General features: G+C 40.8%; 2 protein-coding genes across 4 annotated transcripts in view; one reads left to right on the forward strand and one right to left on the reverse strand.

The window, feature by feature from the left end:
* Positions 1 to 445: 445 nt before the first annotated feature.
* PRG4 (proteoglycan 4) lies at positions 446 to 9,904 on the forward strand (the record flags this gene model as incomplete). The annotated part of the gene is made up of 6 exons (XM_085231792.1): positions 446 to 2,593; positions 2,692 to 5,245; positions 6,242 to 6,331; positions 6,476 to 6,615; positions 7,271 to 7,427; positions 8,280 to 9,904. Coding segments are annotated over 6 exons (5,298 nt in total), but the record flags the coding sequence as incomplete, so codon positions are not given.
* TPR (translocated promoter region, nuclear basket protein) overlaps positions 9,837 to 19,762 on the reverse strand; it is a 45,153-nt gene continuing 35,227 nt past the window's right edge. For 2 of the 3 annotated variants that reach the window (XM_010715532.4, XM_010715529.4), the window contains exons 42-51: positions 18,372 to 18,462; positions 17,733 to 17,917; positions 16,830 to 16,898; positions 15,895 to 15,989; positions 15,110 to 15,216; positions 13,284 to 13,379; positions 12,958 to 13,114; positions 11,536 to 11,654; positions 10,889 to 10,987; positions 9,837 to 10,041 (exon numbers count right to left, since the gene is read on the reverse strand). In XM_010715532.4, the coding sequence (XP_010713834.2) occupies positions 9,986 to 10,041; positions 10,889 to 10,987; positions 11,536 to 11,654; positions 12,958 to 13,114; positions 13,284 to 13,379; positions 15,110 to 15,216; positions 15,895 to 15,989; positions 16,830 to 16,898; positions 17,733 to 17,917; positions 18,372 to 18,462 (1,074 nt within the window). In that variant the 3' untranslated portion in view covers positions 9,837 to 9,985. The remainder of the gene's footprint in view (positions 10,042 to 10,888; positions 10,988 to 11,535; positions 11,655 to 12,957; positions 13,115 to 13,283; positions 13,380 to 15,109; positions 15,217 to 15,894; positions 15,990 to 16,829; positions 16,899 to 17,732; positions 17,918 to 18,371; positions 18,463 to 19,762) is intronic. The other variant, XM_010715531.4, reaches the window with a different exon arrangement.

Genomic DNA, 19,762 nt, shown 5'->3' on the forward strand with positions numbered 1-19,762 from the left:
AAGAATGTATGTTTATGAGTCTATGAATGTATCTTTTGAATTGTTGAAATAGGTATTTATCAAATCTAACATAGGTTTCCATGTATGTTTATAAATTGGCAAAAAACAATGGAGGTTTCAACAACCGTAACACAAATTAAGTACAGTTTTACACAGAAAGCTTTTTTTTTTTTCTTTCTTTTTCAGGACTACTAACACAACAACACATCATCAGTAGGGTAAAACTAACCTGTCTCACAACGGTCTACACCCAGCTCACATTCCCTATTAATGGGTGAACAATCCAACGCTTGGTGAATTCTGCTTCACAATGATAGGTTGATTTGTTTTCTACAAAAGCTCTGAAAACAATGTACTATTGCTATTCACAAGACAAGCAGCTATTTCTTACCAGTGCAGTAAAAAAATAAGAAAATGTGCATGCATTGCAATTCCTATGCCATAATATATTTTTCCTCTTACAGATACCAGCAATGCGACCAGTCCTCCACCAACTACAAAACAGCCTGATACAACAGCCTCAACCGAAGCAATTACTACTAAACCATTTACTCTAAAACCTACTTTACCAGCTACCACAATTATTACCACAAAACCAACAACTACCACCCAAAAGGCTGAAGAAACAATCCCTGAAGCCACAGAGGCACCAAAAACTCCCAAGGATGAAGACACAACCCCTCCAACCACTGAGGCCCAAACAACCCCAAAAGATGAAGAGACAACTCCTGAAGCGACAGAAGGACCAACAACACCCAAAGCTGAAGAAGAGACAATCCCTGAAGCCACTGAGGCACCAACAACACCCAAAGCTGAAGAGACAACCCCTATAGCTACTGAGGCACCAACAACACCCAAAGCTGAAGAGACAACCCCTGAAGCCACCGAGGCACCAACAACACCCAAAGAAGAAGAGACAACCCCTGAAGCCACTGAGGCACCAACAACACCCAAAGAAGAAGAAGAGACAACCCCTGAAGCCACCGAGGCACCAACAACACCCAAAGAAGAAGAGACAACCCCTGACGCCACCGAGGCACCAACAACACCCAAAGAAGAAGAAGAGACAACCCCTGAAGCCACTGAGGCACCAACAACCCCCAAAGAAGAAGAGACAACCCCTGAAGTCACCGAGGCACCAACAACCCCCAAAGAAGAAGAAGAGACAACCCCTGAAGCCACTGAGGCACCAACAACCCCCAAAGCTGGAGCGACAACCCCTGAAGCCACCGAGGCACCAACAACCCCCAAAGCTGAAGAGACAACCCCTGAAGCCACCGAGGCACCAACAACACCCAAAGCTGAAGAGACAACCCCTGAAGCCACCGAGGCACCAACAACACCGAAAGCTGAAGAGACAACCCCTGAAGCCACTGAGGCACCAACAACACCCAAAGAAGAAGAGACAACCCCTGAAGTCACCGAGGCACCAACAACCCCCAAAGAAGAAGAAGAGACAACCCCTGAAGCCACTGAGGCACCAACAACCCCCAAAGCTGAAGAGACAACCCCTGAAGCCACCGAGGCACCAACAACCCCCAAAGCTGAAGAGACAACCCCTGAAGCCACAGAGGCACCAACAACCCCCAAAGCTGAAGAGACAACCCCTGAAGCCACCGAGGCACCAACAACCCCCAAAGCTGAAGAGACGACCCCTGAAGTCACAGAGGCACCAACAACACCCAAAGAAGAAGAGACAACCCCTGAAGCCACCGAGGCACCAACAACACCCAAAGAAGAAGAGACAACCCCTGAAGTCATCGAGGCACCAACAACACCCAAAGCTGAAGAAGAGACAACCCCTGAAGCCACTGAGGCACCAACAACCCCCAAAGCTGAAGAGACAACCCCTGAAGCCACTGAGGCACCAACAACACCCAAAGAAGAAGAGACAACCCCTGAAGTCAGCGAGGCACCAACAACACCCAAAGAAGAAGAGACAACCCCTGAAGCCACTGAGGCACCAACAACACCCAAAGCTGAAGAGACAACCCCTGAAGTCACCGAGGCACCAACAACACCCAAAGCTGAAGAGACAACCCCTGAAGCCACCGAGGCACCAACAACCCCCAAAGCTGAAGAGACAACCCCTGAAGCCACCGAGGCACCAACAACCCCCAAAGCTGAAGAAGAGACAACCCCTGAAGCCACTGAGGCACCAACAACACCCAAAGAAGAAGAGACAACCCCTGAAGTCAGCGAGGCACCAACAACACCCAAAGATGAAGAGACAACCCCTGAAGCCACTGAGGCACCAACAACACCCAAAGCTGAAGAGACAACCCCTGAAGTCACCGAGGCACCAACAACACCCAAAGCTGAAGAGACGACCCCTGAAGCCACCGAGGCACCAACAACACCCAAAGAAGAAGAGACAACCCCTGAAGCCACCGAGGCACCAACAACACCCAAAGCTGAAGAAGAGACAACCCCTGAAGTCACTGAGGCACCAACAACACCCAAAGCTGAAGAAGAGACAACCCCTGAAGCCACCGAGGCACCAACAACCCCCAAAGCTGAGGTCACAACACCTGTAGCCACTGAGGCACCAACAACACCCAATGAAGAAAAGACAACCCCTGACGCCACCGAGGCACCAACAACACCCAAAGAAGAAGAAGAGACAACCCCTATAGCTACTGAGGCACCAACAACCCCAAAGAAGAAGAGAGAACCCCTGAAACCACTGAGGCACCAACAGCCCCCAAAGCTGAAGAAGAGACAACCCCTGAAGCCACTGAGGCACCAACAACACCTAAAGCTGAAGCCACAGAGGTACAAACAACACCCAAAGCTGAAGAAGAGACAACTCCTGAAGCCACTGAGGCACCAACAACCCCTAAAGCTGAAGAGACAACCCCTGAAGCCACTGAGGCACCAACAACCCCCAAAGCTGAAGAGAAAACCCCTGAAAGCACTGAAGCACCGACAACCCCCAAAGAAGAAGAGAAAACCCCTGAAGCCACTGAGGCACCAAAAACCCCTAAAGCTGAAGAAGAGACAACCCCTGAAGTCACCGAGGCACCAACAACACCCAAAGCTGAAGAGACAACCCCTGAAGCCACCGAGGCAATGACAACACCCAAAGCTGAAGAAGAGACAACCCCTGAAGTCACCGAGGCACCAACAACACCCAAAGAAGAAGAGACAACCCCTATAGCTACTGAGGCACCAACAACACCCAAAGCTGAAGAGACAACTCCTGAAGCCACTGAGGCACCAACAACCCCCAAAGCTGAAGAAGAGACAACCCCTGAAGCCACTGAGGCACCAACAACCCCCAAAGCTGAAGAGACAACCCCTGAAACCACTGAGGCACCAACAACACACAAAGCTGAAGAGACAACCCCTGAAGCCACTGGGGCACCAACAACACCGAAAGCTGAGGTCACAACACCTGAAGCCACTGAGGCACCAACAACCCCCAAAGAAAAAGAAGAGACAACCCCTGAAGCCACTGAGGCACCAACAACACCCAAAGCTGAAGAGACAACCCCTGAAGCCAGAGATGCTACAACTACTGCAAAAGCCAAAGAGACAACCCCTGAAGCTGCAGAGGCCCCAACAACACCCAAAGTCAAGGAGACAACCCTTGCAGCCACAGAGTTCCCAACAATACCCAAAGCCGAAGACACAACCCCTGCAGCCACAGAAGCTGTGGCTACCCCAAAAGCTGAAGGGATGACTTCTGCATGCACAGAGGCCCCAGCAACTTCAAAAGTCGAAGTGTCAACTCCTGAACCCATTGAGACACCAACTCCTAAAGCCAAAGAGATAACTCCTGAAGCCACTGAGACACCATCAACTCACAAAGTCAAGGAGACAACCCTTGCAGCCACAGTGGCCTCAACGACTCCCAAAGCCAGAGAGACAACCCTCAAAGCCAAAAAGACTACAACCCCTAAAGTTGTGGAGACAACCCCTGTTACCACGGAGGTACCGACCTCGAAAACCGAGGAGCCAATGTCTGAGGCCACAGATCCTCCAACGACCCCTAAAAGTAAAGGGACAACCCCTAAAGGCACAGAGAGACCAACAGCACCTAAATCTGAACAGAAACCCCCTGAAGCCACAGAAGCACCAACAACCCCTAAAGCTGAGGAGACAACCCCTAAAGCCACAGAAGCACCAACAACCAAGGTTGATTCTCCCACCACACCCAAAGCGGAGGAGAAAACTGCTAGTGCCACAAAGGTGCCAACAATCCCCAAAGAGAAAGAAATAATGCCTAAGGCCACAGATGCTCTAATATCCTTGTCTGATTCTCCCATCGTTCCTGAAGTTGAACCTTCTACACCTGCACCCACAAATGTTAAACAAGGCACAACTACTATATATAGCAAACTAGTAAGTATAACTGATAAAAGTGACAGAACAACAACTAAGCCTCTTATGACCCCTGTAACCATGAAGTCCTCAACTAAAAAAGAAACAACTACAGAGAAAAAGGAAGTAACAACACCGAAGAAAGACAAAACTACTGTGCTTAAAGACATTTTGAAAGGTAGAAGAGACACAACTACTGTAACTATTCCAGATACAACCCCTGCACCCAATCAAGCTGTTAGTACAACAGCTGAATTAGAAGCAACTACTACATACAAAAAGGCTGCAACAACAGCTACGGAAGGAGAAGCAACCCCAGCTACACAAGACAAAACTCCCACACCAAAAGAGACTTCACCATCTACAGCTAACAGAGAACAAGCTGCGGGAGCCATAACTGTAACAACATCAGCAGCTACAAGCATTATACACAAGCCCACTACGCTGCCAACAACTGCCAAAACAGATTCAACTTCTAAACCCAGGGCGATTGTTACAACAACTAAAAGAGACACAACTATGGAAACTACATGGGCTGTACCAGCAGTTGCTGAGTGCATCATTCCCTCTAAAGAGACAACAGCTGGTGAAGAAGAGATGACCACCCTTGCCAAGGAAACAAGCTATACTACTGAAAAAGAAACAGAAGATGCCCCTGAAAAGTCCCCTAGCCTTGACAAGAAAGAAGAAACTACAGTGATCAGAGGTAGAACAACAACAGATAAAAAAGACACAATAGAAGAAATGTTTCTTGTTCCTAGAGGGACATCCAAGCCAGCTATACGTTTCCAGGAGATTACTGACACACATGATGAGCCTTCTCCACCCAGCCCTGAAACCATGCCAGTAGAAGAGCCCGAGATAAACAAGCCTTTAATACAAATTGCAGACTTGCCAGTCTTATCTGGAGGAACAGAAAGTAAGTGTACAAAACGAGAGAGCACAGCAAAACTTGAGTAAAGGATGTGCAAGTATTTTCTAATTAGACCATGTCAGCATCCCGAATTCTAGGTAGTACTTAATTTTTCAGTTGCGTAGTTACTGAAATTCCTCATGTACTTCAGAACATGAATTTATTTTGTGCTCTTATTTTGGTCCTGCTGAAAAATATTTGCTATAAATTACTGTGGAAGATGGAAACAAACAAACAAAAAAGATGTAAAGGAAAACTAAGATAAATTTCTAAGTCTTAGCAAAATACAGGTCAGGAAACAGGCTGAATCTACCTAACTTGGGTAGTAACATAGTCACTACCCAAGTAGTGGTGTAGTAGTAGTAGTAATAGTAGTAGTATAGTAACATAGTTGGGTAACATAGTCACACAAGTAAAATAAGACAGCTTTTTCTTATTTTTGTTCTTTGTGCATTTTTGCTATAACTTTTTTGATGTCCTCACTATGTACCATAGTAACATACAGTGCAGAAGCTCTTGGGCACTTTTAGATCCACTGATATATATATTTCTATATCTATTTCTTTTGAATGAAAATACTTGGGATTTTTATTGAAAAGATACCCTTCCTTTACATTTAGCTGAAATAAATGTAAATGCACTCCTAAGAATGAAGGATGGAGATTTGTTAGGGAAACATCTGTAAGCATGAAGGAATTGAACATGAGACGCAGCACGTGAAGCACCTATAGACCTTTTTCTGAATTAGAGGTACTGAGGTAAACAACAAATGACAATAACTGCATGTAGTTGTGTAAAGAGCTGGTCTTACGTTCCTAGGAGGAAAACACAAGAGTTAAACTTTTCAAGAATATATCCTGAACATGGCCCAAAGAGAGCCCTGAACTTGGCCCTACAGACAAAAAAATTACACTTAACTGTGGTAGCGCTGCTTCAGGTGGTGGGGAGGCAATGTACTTTTTGTTAAAAGAACCAACCATCCCGAGACATGCTGTTTTGCAGTGGGGATGGCCAACGAGAAGGACCTGTGCAGTGGGAAGCCAGCGGATAGCATGGTTGCCCTGCCCAATGGAACCCTGGCCATCTTCAGAGGTACGCAGGCCCTCCATTGGCCTCACTGTTGCTGAGGGGCAGGAGGTGCAGCGGATACCTTCCCCTCCTTCCCAAGCTTTTCTCGCTGCATCACTGTCTGGACACGTGTTTCACGGTGCAGGCCATGACTCCTCCCCCCTGCAGGTCACTACTACTGGCTGCTGAATGGCAGGACCCCACCAACAACCAGTCCCCAGCGGATCAGTGTGGGCTGGGGCATCCCATCCCCCATCGATGCCGTCTTCTCCAGATGCAACTGTGATGGCAAGACTTTCTTCATCAAGGTGGGAAAAGTAGGGAGGCTTGGAAGCACAGCTCTGATACATAATGTGGCTGTTCACTGCAACCTTGCGCTCCAAGGCTACGTTGCTCATTTTGTAGAACATTCAGCATTTTCACATGTGAAATTAAGTAGTTGAAGTGAAACCTTTCCCATGTTCCACTGCCTCTGCCTTGGCACTGTGCTTCTCAGAATGCCAAATTCTGTGCTTTCTTCCTGTAATTGCTTACTGATCAAGTATCTGTCTATCGGTATGATCATGATTTCCAAAACTCCTGTCCCCCCCTCCCAAAACCTTTAAAATGCAGTTATTCTATTGAATCTTTCCTTTGCCCAAAGATGACCACAGTTTGCTCCCAATACTTTCCCCATCCTTAGGGAATGATAGATGAGTATCTAATTAAGAATGTTATGCAATTAGAAAGCAAACTGTTCTGTTTAGTAATCATTGTTCCAGATAATTTCTGAAACATCCTCCCCCTACTTACAGGCACTGCTAAATTACCATTGTAGTTGTTTGTTTTTAGCAGCTCCTAAGTATAAGGATAACAAGGTGGTTCTCAAAATGCTAGCATTACAATTACTTTTAATATCTGCATTGAAGCCCAGTTACCATTAATGAATTTCCTATGAAGTTCATATTTTGCTTAAATCACTAGGGTCCTCTATATTGGCGTTTCACTAACGGTGTAATGGATATAGGCTATCCCAAACCTCTCACAAATGGATTTGCAGGGCTAAGTGGGAAAATAAGGGCAGCCCTCCCAGTGGCAAGTTACAATGGCAGACCAGAATCTGTTTATTTTATCAAAAGAGGTAAGTCTCATATTTCAGATGTTCACAAATGATCAAAATATACTTGAATTGCATTAGTAAGGAATACAACAGTTACTGACTGATAGATATATCTCTTTCAAAAACAGATACCTAAGTGAATATCAGAGTACACTTGCTAGTCAAAACACAGCCTGAGGCTTTAAACATCTCTAAGTTCTACAAATTTTTAAGTGCTTTTCAAAATGTATCAGATTGCATGAGATTACATCTCAGAAGACAAACATAAAGATAAGTTCTATCTGATGGAAAAAAAAAAAAATCAGCCTCAAATTAATCAAAGGAAAGGGTTAAACAATCTTTTTAGTTCAGAAAAAATGCATGGAAATTTACCTCAGTTCTTTCATTCTTAACTATTTATCCTGTTTCAAATGAGCATTATTTCCTTACTGTGTATGAACAATGTATGGCAACAGAAGAATTGTTTTGGGAACAAAAGAAAGCTTAGGATAATTAAATACAAGTCCTTTTCTGAACGCTAGCCTTCCCATTACCTACCCCAAAGAGATGGTTTTATCCTGGTCTTGATAAATAGGTATGATGGCAAAGTATTTCCCTTGGAACTGTACTTACTACAGTAATGCTGATGAAGCTGCAGGAGTTATTACTACATCTAGAAGTGTATGTTGGATTTAGAGAGCAAGGCTTTTACATTAGAATGTAGGAATGAATATAAAAAGCTGCAAGTTGCAACAGCATTAGCTGTAGGCGTATCAAAGTGATACTGTTTTCCTGCCCATTACAAAAATACTGTTATATACTTGATAACTACTGTTATCAAGATGTTTTTTTTTTTTTCTTTTTCTAAACATATTAAACCAACGTCTGTTTTAGATGGCAACATGCAACAGTATGTATATAGGCAAGAACCAGCCAGGAAGTGCCAACGGAAAGCACGCATTACCATAAGATACCCAGCTTTTGTCCCAAGACTTGTAATAAGGAGACGCTTTCAACGTGCAGTAGGAATGCCAACAGTTATTCAGACTGTCAGAATCAATCCATACCAATCTGGTAACTTATGTTTATTCATTTTTTTTTAATACAACCGTTGTAATCTTTGTAGTTTCTGAAATGTAACACTGTTCCATTTATTTCCTAACGTAATACTTCAATTTTTTCTCAATCTAATCATTCTTGTTTGCTCTAGAAAATACAAGTAAATGATAGCTTTTGGCAGACACACTCTGACACTTCCTAACTTTTCTTTTGCTTGCAGGAGTTTTGCGCAAGGAAATCAAAGTGACTGCCTACTGGAGAGGGCTCCCCAAAGTAGTTCATTCGACGATCTCAGTACCCAACTACAATAAACCAGATGGCTATGATTATTATGCCTTCTCTTACAGTAAGTTAAAGCTAACACCAAGGAACGAATGAGTAGGCAAGAAAGAAGCTTCTGAGCATTCTAAAGCACAAAGTTACAACTTGTGATTCTGCATCACTAATTTTGAGCAAGCACTACTGAGAAGCCCTGAGAAATAAAATGTTGCCTGTAATTGAGAGATATTTCTATTCAAAAATCGAGTTACAGAACAGCTAGTAGCAATGAGGTACAATAATTCAAACTATACATTTGTAGAATGCATTGTCCTAGTATTTATAAAAATTGTCCTAACAATATTGACACTTAAATGAACAATTATATATCAAAATCCTTGGACCATTACATATTGATAGATTATTCACTGGCAACGTGAACCATTTATTTCCCAGGAAATAATTACTTCTACTTCCAGTTTAAGATGATCTTCCTCCTTCAGCCAGGATCAGAAAAAACATTTCTTGAAATTTTCTTGGTTATTCAGTGAAAAAAAAAAAAAAAAATTAGAAGTATTAGACACATATCCAAATACAGGAGAATACTAAAATAAGTTTCTGCCAAAATAATTTGATAACTTTAACGTAATTCACACTCAGGGACCACTTTTACAACTGGTGCAGGACTGTTTTGTTTCTAGTTTGTTTGGTTTCTAAATTCTTAAAACTATTTCTGTGTTCTAGTAGTGCCAGCTCCTTCTGTATTCCTTATTCTTGTGACAGACTTAATTATTAGTGGTATTATGGCAATTAAATTTAGCTAAACAATGATCTACATGTCAGAAAGCTGAGGCTAAAAATGGATTTTTATAGCCTTTCAAATCCTTGTATAGATGTGGAATGAAAACTTACTAAAATTAAAAGGCAGGCTTTAATTTCAAGATTCTTTCTGTAGCTTATAAAATTTAATTCTGATGTTTATTCATTTCAGATCGGTACTACAGTTTGGATGTGGGCAAAAGAATAGCAAGACCTGTAACCGCTCTCACGGGAAAGACTGTGTCTAAAGACTGGTATAACTGTCCTGAAAAGTGATGCAGAGCAGAGGACTTTTTAGAAAAGATACCATTTGAATTTTGACAGTTTGTCTAATTTTATTAATAAAGACATTGAAATGTGTGCACACAAATCTAAGTATAAAATGCTGCTTTTTGCATTTATTACACTAAACCAACCACAGGCAAACTGGCACATTTGTATACACAGCTGTAATTACAGATCATTTAACTAATATTGCCTCTGTTCAGGCCTCCTCTGCCTCCCATTGCATGAGTTACACCTGTATTGGGAAAGAAAAAAATGCATAAATAGAAATCCTTTTCAGCCATTTAATCAAACACTGATGCATCTGATGTTTCATCCTCCTGTAAGCAATTGCTATTGCAGTGAGACACTTCCTTTCTGGAAAAACTCAATCTCCCTCCTTCCTCCCCTAAAGCCTGCTGATATGGCTACATTATACTTCTGTCAGTAACAGAATGTGTTGACCTACGGTCTATCTCAGGCTGTTTGGCAAAAGAACAAATATGGCATTCTTGCCATATTTGATATCAGTTACCTGATAATTAAATTAAAAATTAAATTAAATTAAAAATAAATAATAATGTTAATAATCCTTTTGGTTTATACCCTTTACAGCAAGGGTGATAAATGATTAGGAAAATCTATCCAAAGTCATCAACCTCACTTAGAAAAATTTCATGTATTTCAATGCTACTACTTCTGGAATGTTAAAATAATACTAAATTGAATAAAATTTGACTAAGGATTTTTTTTTTTTAATACTGACACTAAAAGTCTAAAAAACTTTGGCTTTAACGCATGCCCTAGAAATATTTTTTAAAGACTTTAAAGACTCTAAAATTTGTAAGTGTAATATCTGTTGCCATTGACCTTCTCTCTAATGGTAAGAACCAAGTGCCACGTAAAACGTTTGCTTATTACAAAAATGCTTGGACAAATACACAAAAACCTAGAGCTTTTAGGGTAACATATCAAAAAGTAGGGCAGGGATGTGGTATTATTGACAAGCAAACATATGCATAGAAAGTAGGACATATGCGGTCCCCAAAGGAACAAAGTATTAAAGACTAGTTTGACAGGGAACAAAAGCCCTGAACACTTACCCCTCTGTCTGTTGAACTGACGACCACGAACACCAGTTCTTAATGTTGGTGGCTGAAGCCTTACACGTCGAAACAGCTTAAGCTGGTTACTGCTTGTGTCTGTGAAGAAGTGGAAGCACAGGGAAGAATATTTGTGTTTAGTACAGTTTTGCACCATTGGCATTCACGTGAATTGATACACATTATGCTCTTGAATTTACCTTAAAACTATGAAGGTGCATCCTATTTAATTGACATAATCTCTGATATAAATAAAAGCCTCAGAACATGTAGGTTTGGTATTTTGTTCATCGTCTATACTATCTGGTAACATGGTAACAGAACAGTGATAAACATCATTCTCTGAGAATTTAATTGAATGAAAACTATTTTAAATCTGACATAATTATCATTCGATGGAATCATCTATGTATCAGGAACTTGCTCTTTGAAGAATACTTACCATAGACACATTAGTTACTCTGGTCCAAGTAAAAATGATTTGCCATTAGAACTAAAAACATATAAGCATGTTCTTATTTTAACTAAGACTTGCTGCCTTATTTTGTATATTTTAGTCATTAGCAGCCCATGATCCAACTCCAAGAAGTTCTCACACTCAATGGAATTGTGCAAAGCAACTTCAGTTTCCAGTAATTAACCAGTACCTGCAGAGGAACTAGATGGAGGATCTTGACTTGTAGAAGGAAGATCTGACTCATCAGATGCTTGAACAGATTCCTCTTCTTGCTGACTATCAATTTCTAGGCCAGCTTCTGAAGTAATTCTAAAAGAGAAAGGGAAGGGAGCAAGGGATGAGAAGAGATACAAATGTACTCAGTGTCAAATAACTCAGGGGAAAAAAAAAAAAAAAAAAAGTAAAAAGTCCTCATCACGGAGCAGAAAGATTTCTACCCAAATATCTATCCCCAGAAATTTTCTTCTGTGCCCTCTGCCCCTAATTATAAGAGATTCATATGGCTTTAAAGTAAGTAAATAAATAAATATTTTTTTTTGATATGTAGCCCAACATACAATGTATACATAACATTAATTACCTCCCAGAGAAGGTCTCAATTTTGTTAAAATGCAGCTTGCTATGTGGTTTACATTTACTTCAGTTATAAAAAACTGTTAGAAGACATGTAAAACTCCTAAGACGTGAGAAATACCTATCGACTTGCTCTCCTGTCAAGCAAAAGGCCTATTCTTAACTACAAATATAATTCTGCGAACCATTTAATTTCTCTGTGGATATAATTCACTAAGAATTGGGTATTTGGTAGGAAACAATTCATGATCGTAACATCCGAAAACCCATTCTTGAGTAACAACTGCTACTCAAAAGCACAATATAGCCAGAGACTGTATAATGCAAGCTGGTGCTGCATCAAGAAACCTGTATGGCACATCTAAGTTGCAGCAGTAACATTACATTTACTTATGATGAAACCAGTAATTAGTAAATGCAAGTTTTGAAAAACTGTGAATTACAGTATTTTTTATTACTTTGCAACCATTAAAAATCGAAACGTATAATAAAAATATAACTTCCTCCCTTCTAGATTCATAATTTATTTGTTCACAATACAAAATACAGGAATCATTATATATTAAAAAAAAAAAAAGCAATAGCAAGGAAGGAGATAAATCATTTGTCTATCAAGTTCTTTAAAAAGTTACTAATTTTCTGCCCTTCTGGACTGGCTTAACAAAATGACTACTGTACAAGTCATTTTGTTCACTGGCCAACAGAAATACTTTATTTTTATTCTACAAACCCCAGTCACTCAACCTGGGGCCTTTACCATCTCTATTTGACTACCATAGGGCCCCTTACATTATGAACATTTACAGAAATATCTTATTTTTTTAAGGTGACATGTATTAGCAATGTTAAATTACCAGATGAAAAGCTTTGCTTTTATATGAAAAGATCAAATAACATTATTTAGCAAAATCACCAAAGCTTGCTTGAGCATCCTTCCTACCAGAACAGGTTAAATCAAAACTTAGTGGATCACAGGCATATTTGAATGAAACATCATTAAAAAACTAAGGTGACTTCAAGTCAAACAATCACAGCTTACCCTTCAGATTCTGCCTCTGCAAAAACTTCATCCCCATCATCACCTGCTCCAGCCTCTGTAGTTGTGGACAGATTGCCAGTAGATGTGGTAACCATTGGAACAGACTGAGAAGCATGCTCTGAAGCATCAGCTGATGTACTTTCAGTAAAAACTGTAACTGTACAGGAAAGGCAGCTTAGTAAGCATGGAGTTAACTTGAATTTCCTAAGTAAAATTTATGGAAATCTTAAGCACAAGGAAAAGCTACAGGAATATTCCTGACTGTGTAATCCTTTTCTGGAAAGTCAAAGTTTCAAACTTTTACCTGTGAATTTCCTGCTGCTTACCTGGTGCTGCTATTTGTAAAGGTGTTGTTGGAACACTACGACCGCCTGATTCTTCCTCATGAGCAAGGAAGAGTGGGGTTTCATACATTCCCAAACCTGCAACACACAATGTTGCAGTGACAATAAAAACAGACAAAAAAAACCCAACAGCTTAGCTGCTGCTTCTCTCTACACACTTGATGAAATCCAATTATACAAATTTAAATATGGAGATGTGTTATTGCAAGTGGTTTTGACTTACTGCCGTAGCTAGTTAAAATTTCCTAAAAGGTAACAACTTGATAAAAAAATACTACCACTCCCTTCACTTTAGCCATTTTTTCTATGCTATTAGTTTGCACTGATCTTTCTTCAAAGAACAGCATACTGTTCCATGCTAACAAGGACGCAAGAGGAAGGTACCAAGACAGGACAACAGTGAAGACAATACAGACAGATTGTCTGGTTTTCTCTTAGAAAGAAAGGATATACCCTGAAAATTTCTTTTTAATTGCTATTTTCTTCTAGTACTTATATCCATCTGGACAAAGTGTCCAGCATACAGCCAGGCAAGTACATAGAATGACAGGTGAACAACCGGGTGATGGATTCTGATCAAAGGGTTATAGCAGATGGAACTGCAACAGGCTGATGGCTGGTCACTAGTAGGATGTACTCCATCTTAGGAAAAGTTCCCTTTAATGTCTTCATATACGATCTGGATGCAGGACTCAAATGCATATTAAGTAAGTTCACATATTATATTAACTTAAGAGGATGTGTTGACTCCTTTGAGGGTAGAGCAGGTCTGAAGAGAGATTCTGACAAACTGGAAGGCAATCACCAACTGCATGGAGTTTAACAACCGTGTGCAGGATGGGACAACCTTGGCTGTACGTACAAACAGAGGGACGAGAGGCTGGTGAGCAGCCCTATGGAAAGGGATCTGGGGGTTATGGCTGGCAACAAGTTGAATCTGAGCCAGCAAGTGTGCACTGGGTGCATAAGGCCCAGCACTGCCAGCTGGGTGAGGGAAGGGACCACTCTGCTCCACCTGGCACTGCCTTACCTCAAGCACTGTGTGGGTTTGAGTGCTACAAAGTAAGAAGGACATAAAAACTACCAGAGGACATTCAAAGGAAGGTCAGGGAGATGGAAATGAGTCTCGGGAGCAAGATGTGTGGAGGAGCTGAGGTCCCTAGGTTTGTTCAACCTAGGACGCTAAGAGGAGGCTTCATGGCAGCATGCAGCTCCCTCTTATCTCTGCTCTCTCATGACAGCAAAAGAACCTAAGGGAACAGCATGTAGATGTGCCAGAGGAGCATCAGGGTGTGCATTAGGAAAAGACCCTGCATTAGAGGGCAGCAGGCATGGCCTCAAGCTGCCGGAGCTCAAGGAGCATTTGGACACTGCTCTTACACATACAGTTTGGATTTGGGGTAGAGTCCAACTCTCAGCTCTGCACACAATTATACAAGTTTACTATAGAAAAGCTATTATCAACAGGAAAACTAAAAGAAAAAAAGAAGGCACTCCTTCAGTATTTCAATCCTCCTTAAATTAAGCTTCATTAACCCAGCAGTCAATCTATCCTGCATAAAACTGCAGCTATGTTTCTTCACTTTAGAAGCTGTCTTTCTCACCCACAGAAGCTCTGTACTTTTAAAACCATATTAAAAATAGAACTATAGCACCTTGAAGGAAACACTTTCCCATTTTCCACTAGTCTCTGTTCTGCTGACAGAGAAGTACCCAAAACAGAACTGCCTTTCTATGGATGAATTATTTATTATTATTTCCGTACTCAAACAACCATGGAAAAGTAGACAGAAGTACAGATGACTTACCTCCTTGTGAGGCAAGCTGACCAAGGTCAGAGTGACTTGAACTGGTTTGTGGCATATCTTCAGGGGGTCCAAATCGGAATCGAGGAACTCCAGCTACCTGAGGGGAACTATCAAAATAAAGATTTAAAGAATTCTGTGATTTTTCCAAATACAGGGAGACCAAAAAAAACCAAAAAACAAACAAACAAAAACCCCAACTTTCTAAACATGACAAGAGAACAAGTTACATGTGACAAAATTAATCAATAATAACCATAAAAAAACAGCTGAAGTACTAGTAATTCAATAGTGATGAGTTTCTCAAACTTATCTGGATTACACCTGGAGGCAAATCCTGAATGCAATATTCTTTGCTTACTAATGCTATTAATCCTCACAATTTTACAAGGGTAACTGAACACATGTAGAACCATCTCAAAACTAGAACCTGAGAACTGAGAACCTTTTTCTGGTCAGTAGCACAAATATCACAACTCTATCCAGTTGCTACTAATTGTTAAAATATTAACACAGGCTGAAAGGAACAAATAAAAGATCCTTATTTTTTGCACATCTCCTCCCTCTTAGGTCGTTATGCTACCATACAATGTAGATGACCTCTTTCCTAATTTGTTGCTAAGTTTTGCAATACAGAGTTTAATATCTGCTTAACTGTACATGTAATATATGTCATACTACTTAGCATGTCACTCCAATCACAAGTTCATTTCATTTATTTTCATTCTACTAAGAAAAAAAAAATGCAGACACCAAAAATCTACTCTTATTTTTAAATTACTACTTACTGAATTGCTTCAGCAAATCCATCTGTACGATGCGGAACTACTAGAGTTGGTGTGCTCGGAACTGTTCTGTCCTCATCATCAAAGAAGTGCTGCTGCTGGAAAAAAAAGAGGCTGAACTGAAAGCCTACAACGTATTTCCAGTTCCTATCTAGTCAAATTAAAACATGGTTTGCTCTTTCCATACTGTTAAGCAAAAAACCCAAAAACCAACACCAGACTTAACTCTAAAACAAATCATGCGTAATTTCAGATGTCTGAATCTGAGCTAGTTATACAGATTGCCCTAACAGATGACATCTACTGCATGAGAATACTACGTTGAAGTGTCACATCTCCCTGTTGACTCCCTGTTTGTAAATAAATCTTGAGGTGACTCATTCATAAATGGACAGAAATGACCTGTCTTAGTTTGGATTGTTGTAACATAACCTAATATATGGGATTCCTCACAACATGAATAAAATCATCTGTTTTCTATGGATTTGTATCCTTTGCTCTTACATTACCTACAAAGCCAGACATCTCATCTTCCTTCTTCTCTTATCCTAAATACAGCATTCTCTTCATCTCCAGAGAACATACATGAATTGCCTTGCTCCTTTAGTGAGACTGAAAGCTATTTCTTCCAATAATACATTAACTGTAGAAGACTGATTCTAAAAGTAAGTAATTAAAACTGACTTGGACAAAATAAGTTCAACTTTAAGAAGAGTTTCTGCTTTCTCGGACTTTTCTCAAGTTTGTCTTCCATTAATGCAGAAATTAACGGCACTAAGATGTTACCTGCAAGGCTACAGAAGTCATGCAACTCCTGACTTCAGTAGCTAGACTTCTTGAAAGAAAACAAAACAAAACAAAGCTCACCAAAATAAAACTAAAGAGTTACAAATATCCTCTCAACACAGGACTTCAGTAGTAGACTTTCATGTACTTACCATCCCACCTATACCAGGAGTTAGCTGAAGTCCACGTCCCACAGACTGTCTTCGAGTCATCTGGATTCTCTTTACAGCAAAGAAAAAAAAAATAATAGTGTGAATGCTTCTCTAGAATTCTAATAGCACGGAGTTATTCAGAGTAAAGAATAGCAGCTACGTTGGTAATAGCGTAACAAATATATTTCAGTATACAACACTGCCCAATACAGCATCATATCTTTAAACAGATTATGGCAGCAGAAAGCCAGTATCTCACCTCTGCTGCCTGGTCTAACTATAAAAGAGAAACATACAGATTTAAATCTTGGATAAATATTATTACTGTTTCATCCAACTTTCTACTGAGGACAGAAAACTCGGACACAAAAATATAGTGGTCACAGTCCTCAGAACAAGTTAACAGTAAAGCACAATTTCATAGCCATTACATTTTTTATTCAGCAAAATTTATGTTGTGATGTTTTTATTTAATAAATTTATGCTTATTTCAAAGCATAATCATCAGTCAAATACTGATGGTGAAAGTTTTAGCTTAGATAATGAATACGGACATTCTTCTGCCCAATCTGCGTATGGGCAGAGACTAATAAAAATCCCTAGCAATCTGAGATACAGTCTGTTCAAGAAGAGAGTTTTTTCTGCATTGATAAATAACACTGGTATAATCACTTCAAGATACAAATTCGTGATGAGTACTTCTTTTCTGCTTTCAATATTCCTTCACCATCCATAATCTGCAGAATGAGAAATGTGAAGTCAACTTGCCCAGTTTCCATTTTCAGGATGTTAAATAGATATGAACAACTTTTACAATTTGCAGAGAGAGCGCTCAGACTCAAGATAAAAGAAATTTAAGTTAAAAAAGACATTTCAAAAAGGTTCTTCTGAACTATTTTATACCTGGACTGGGGGACCTAGCTCTTGAGGAGGAGCATGAATAGTCAATCGTGGAGGCAATGGATGTGGTGGTCTGCGTGGTGACTGTGGTGGTCGAGGGGCCTGTCTCTCTGAGGCAGATGATGGCTGCTGTTCTCTAGAACTTTCATGAGGAAAAGTAGACTCCGCGGCACTTGTACTTCCTTCACCTAAAAAATATGGAAATTCAGAGCATTAAATTTATGCCATCCAACATATTTCTGAGTTGAAGATATTAAGTCTTCAAATTCTGCTACCACATTTAAACAGGCATTTTTTACTCTTGCATAAGTGGAGACTGCTCAGTATTATTTAAAGTCATTTAAAAGAGGATTTGTGTGAGCTAAGTCAACACCAGCACTGAAACAAACCAATGATTATTCAAAGCAGTAATTCACACGGAGGAGGTTCATCTTTCAAAACATCAACAGCAGCTTCTATAGCAAACTGAGTTTACTGTGTTTTCAAAGGAAAGTAGACTATATCTAAAAGACACCATTTCAAAATAATCCACATTTCATGTTACATTGTTTTACATTAAATTAACATTTTAAACACATACAAAATCACTGTTATGTTTTTCCCTTTACAGACAGATTTTGAAGAAGCAAGAATTAACCGTACAACTGTTTTGAGAATCTGCTGCCCTCTGGTTGCTTTCACCGCCTCCCATGCTTTCCTCAGTTTCTGTTCCAGGATCGGTACCATCAGCACCCTAAAATCCACAGACATAATGATTTAGCACCAAACACCTACTGGCTGTAAAAAAACTATATAAGCAGTGTAAAAGTATTCAGAAAGTAAATAAACATATATGAAAAAATCTTCAAATTATTTCTGTAAATTTTTACAAAATTATCTAAATCAGAGAATCACAGAATCACCAAGGTTGGAAAAGACCTACAAGATCATCCAGTCCACCCATCCACCTATGGATTTCATTTCTTGTGAGCAAGAAATCGGGAAAAGGTGGCAGGAGACCTGTGTGGATGAGCAAGGAGCTCATGCGCAAGCTCAAAGGAAAGAAGAAGGTCCATGAAATGTGGAAAAAGGGTCTGACCACTTGGGAAGAATATAGGAAATAGTCATCCCCTGCAGGGATGCAAGGAAGGCTAAAGCCCATCTGGAATTGAATCTAGCTACAGTGATAAAGGATAATAAAAAAGGCTTCTTCAAGTATGTTAACAGCAAAAGGAAAACTAGAGAGAATGTGGGCCCCTTACTAAGTGAGGGGGGGGTTCTGGTAACAGGGGATGCTGAGAAGGCAGAGATACTGAATGCCTTCTTTACTTCCGTCTTCAGTGAAAAGGCTCACCCACAGGAATCCCACACCCTGGAGGTTAGTGAGAGGGTCTGGGGAATGGGAGACTTCCCTTTAGTCAGGAAAGAGGAAATGCGTGAGCGCCTAGGCAGTACTAAGGTCCACAAGTCCATGGGACCTGATGGGGTGCATCCACGTGTGCTGAGGGAGCTGGCGGAGGTCATTGCCGAACCGCTCTCCATCATTTTTGAGAGATCTTGGACAACAGGGGAGGTCCCTGAAGACTGGAGGATAGCCAATGTCACTCCGGTCTTCAAAAAGGGCAAGAAGGAAGACCCGGGTAATTATAGGCCTGTCAGCCTCACCTCTGTCCCTGCAAAGGTGATGGAACAGCTTGTGCTGGATACCATCTCTAGACAACTGGGAGAAAAGGAGGTTATCAGGAGTAGTCAGCATGGGTTCACCAAGGGGAGGTTGTGCTCGACCAACTTGGTGGCCTTCTATGATGCTGTCACATGCTGGGTGGATGGGGGAAGAGTGGTAGATGCAGTCTACCTTGATTTTAGAAAGGCATTTGATACTGTCTCCCACGACATCTTTATAACAAAGCTGAGGAAGTGTGGGATAGACGAGTGGACAGTGAGGTGGGTTGAGAACTGGCTGACTGGCAGAGTGCAGAGGGTCGTCGTTGGTGGTGCAGAGTCTGGCTGGAGACCTGTAACCAGTGGTATCCCCCAGGGGTCTGTGCTGGGTC

The sequence above is a fragment of the Meleagris gallopavo genome, chromosome 10 (genome assembly GCF_905368555.1).
Source record: "Meleagris gallopavo chromosome 10, MGAL_WU_HG_1.1, whole genome shotgun sequence".
Taxonomy (NCBI): domain Eukaryota; kingdom Metazoa; phylum Chordata; class Aves; order Galliformes; family Phasianidae; genus Meleagris; species Meleagris gallopavo.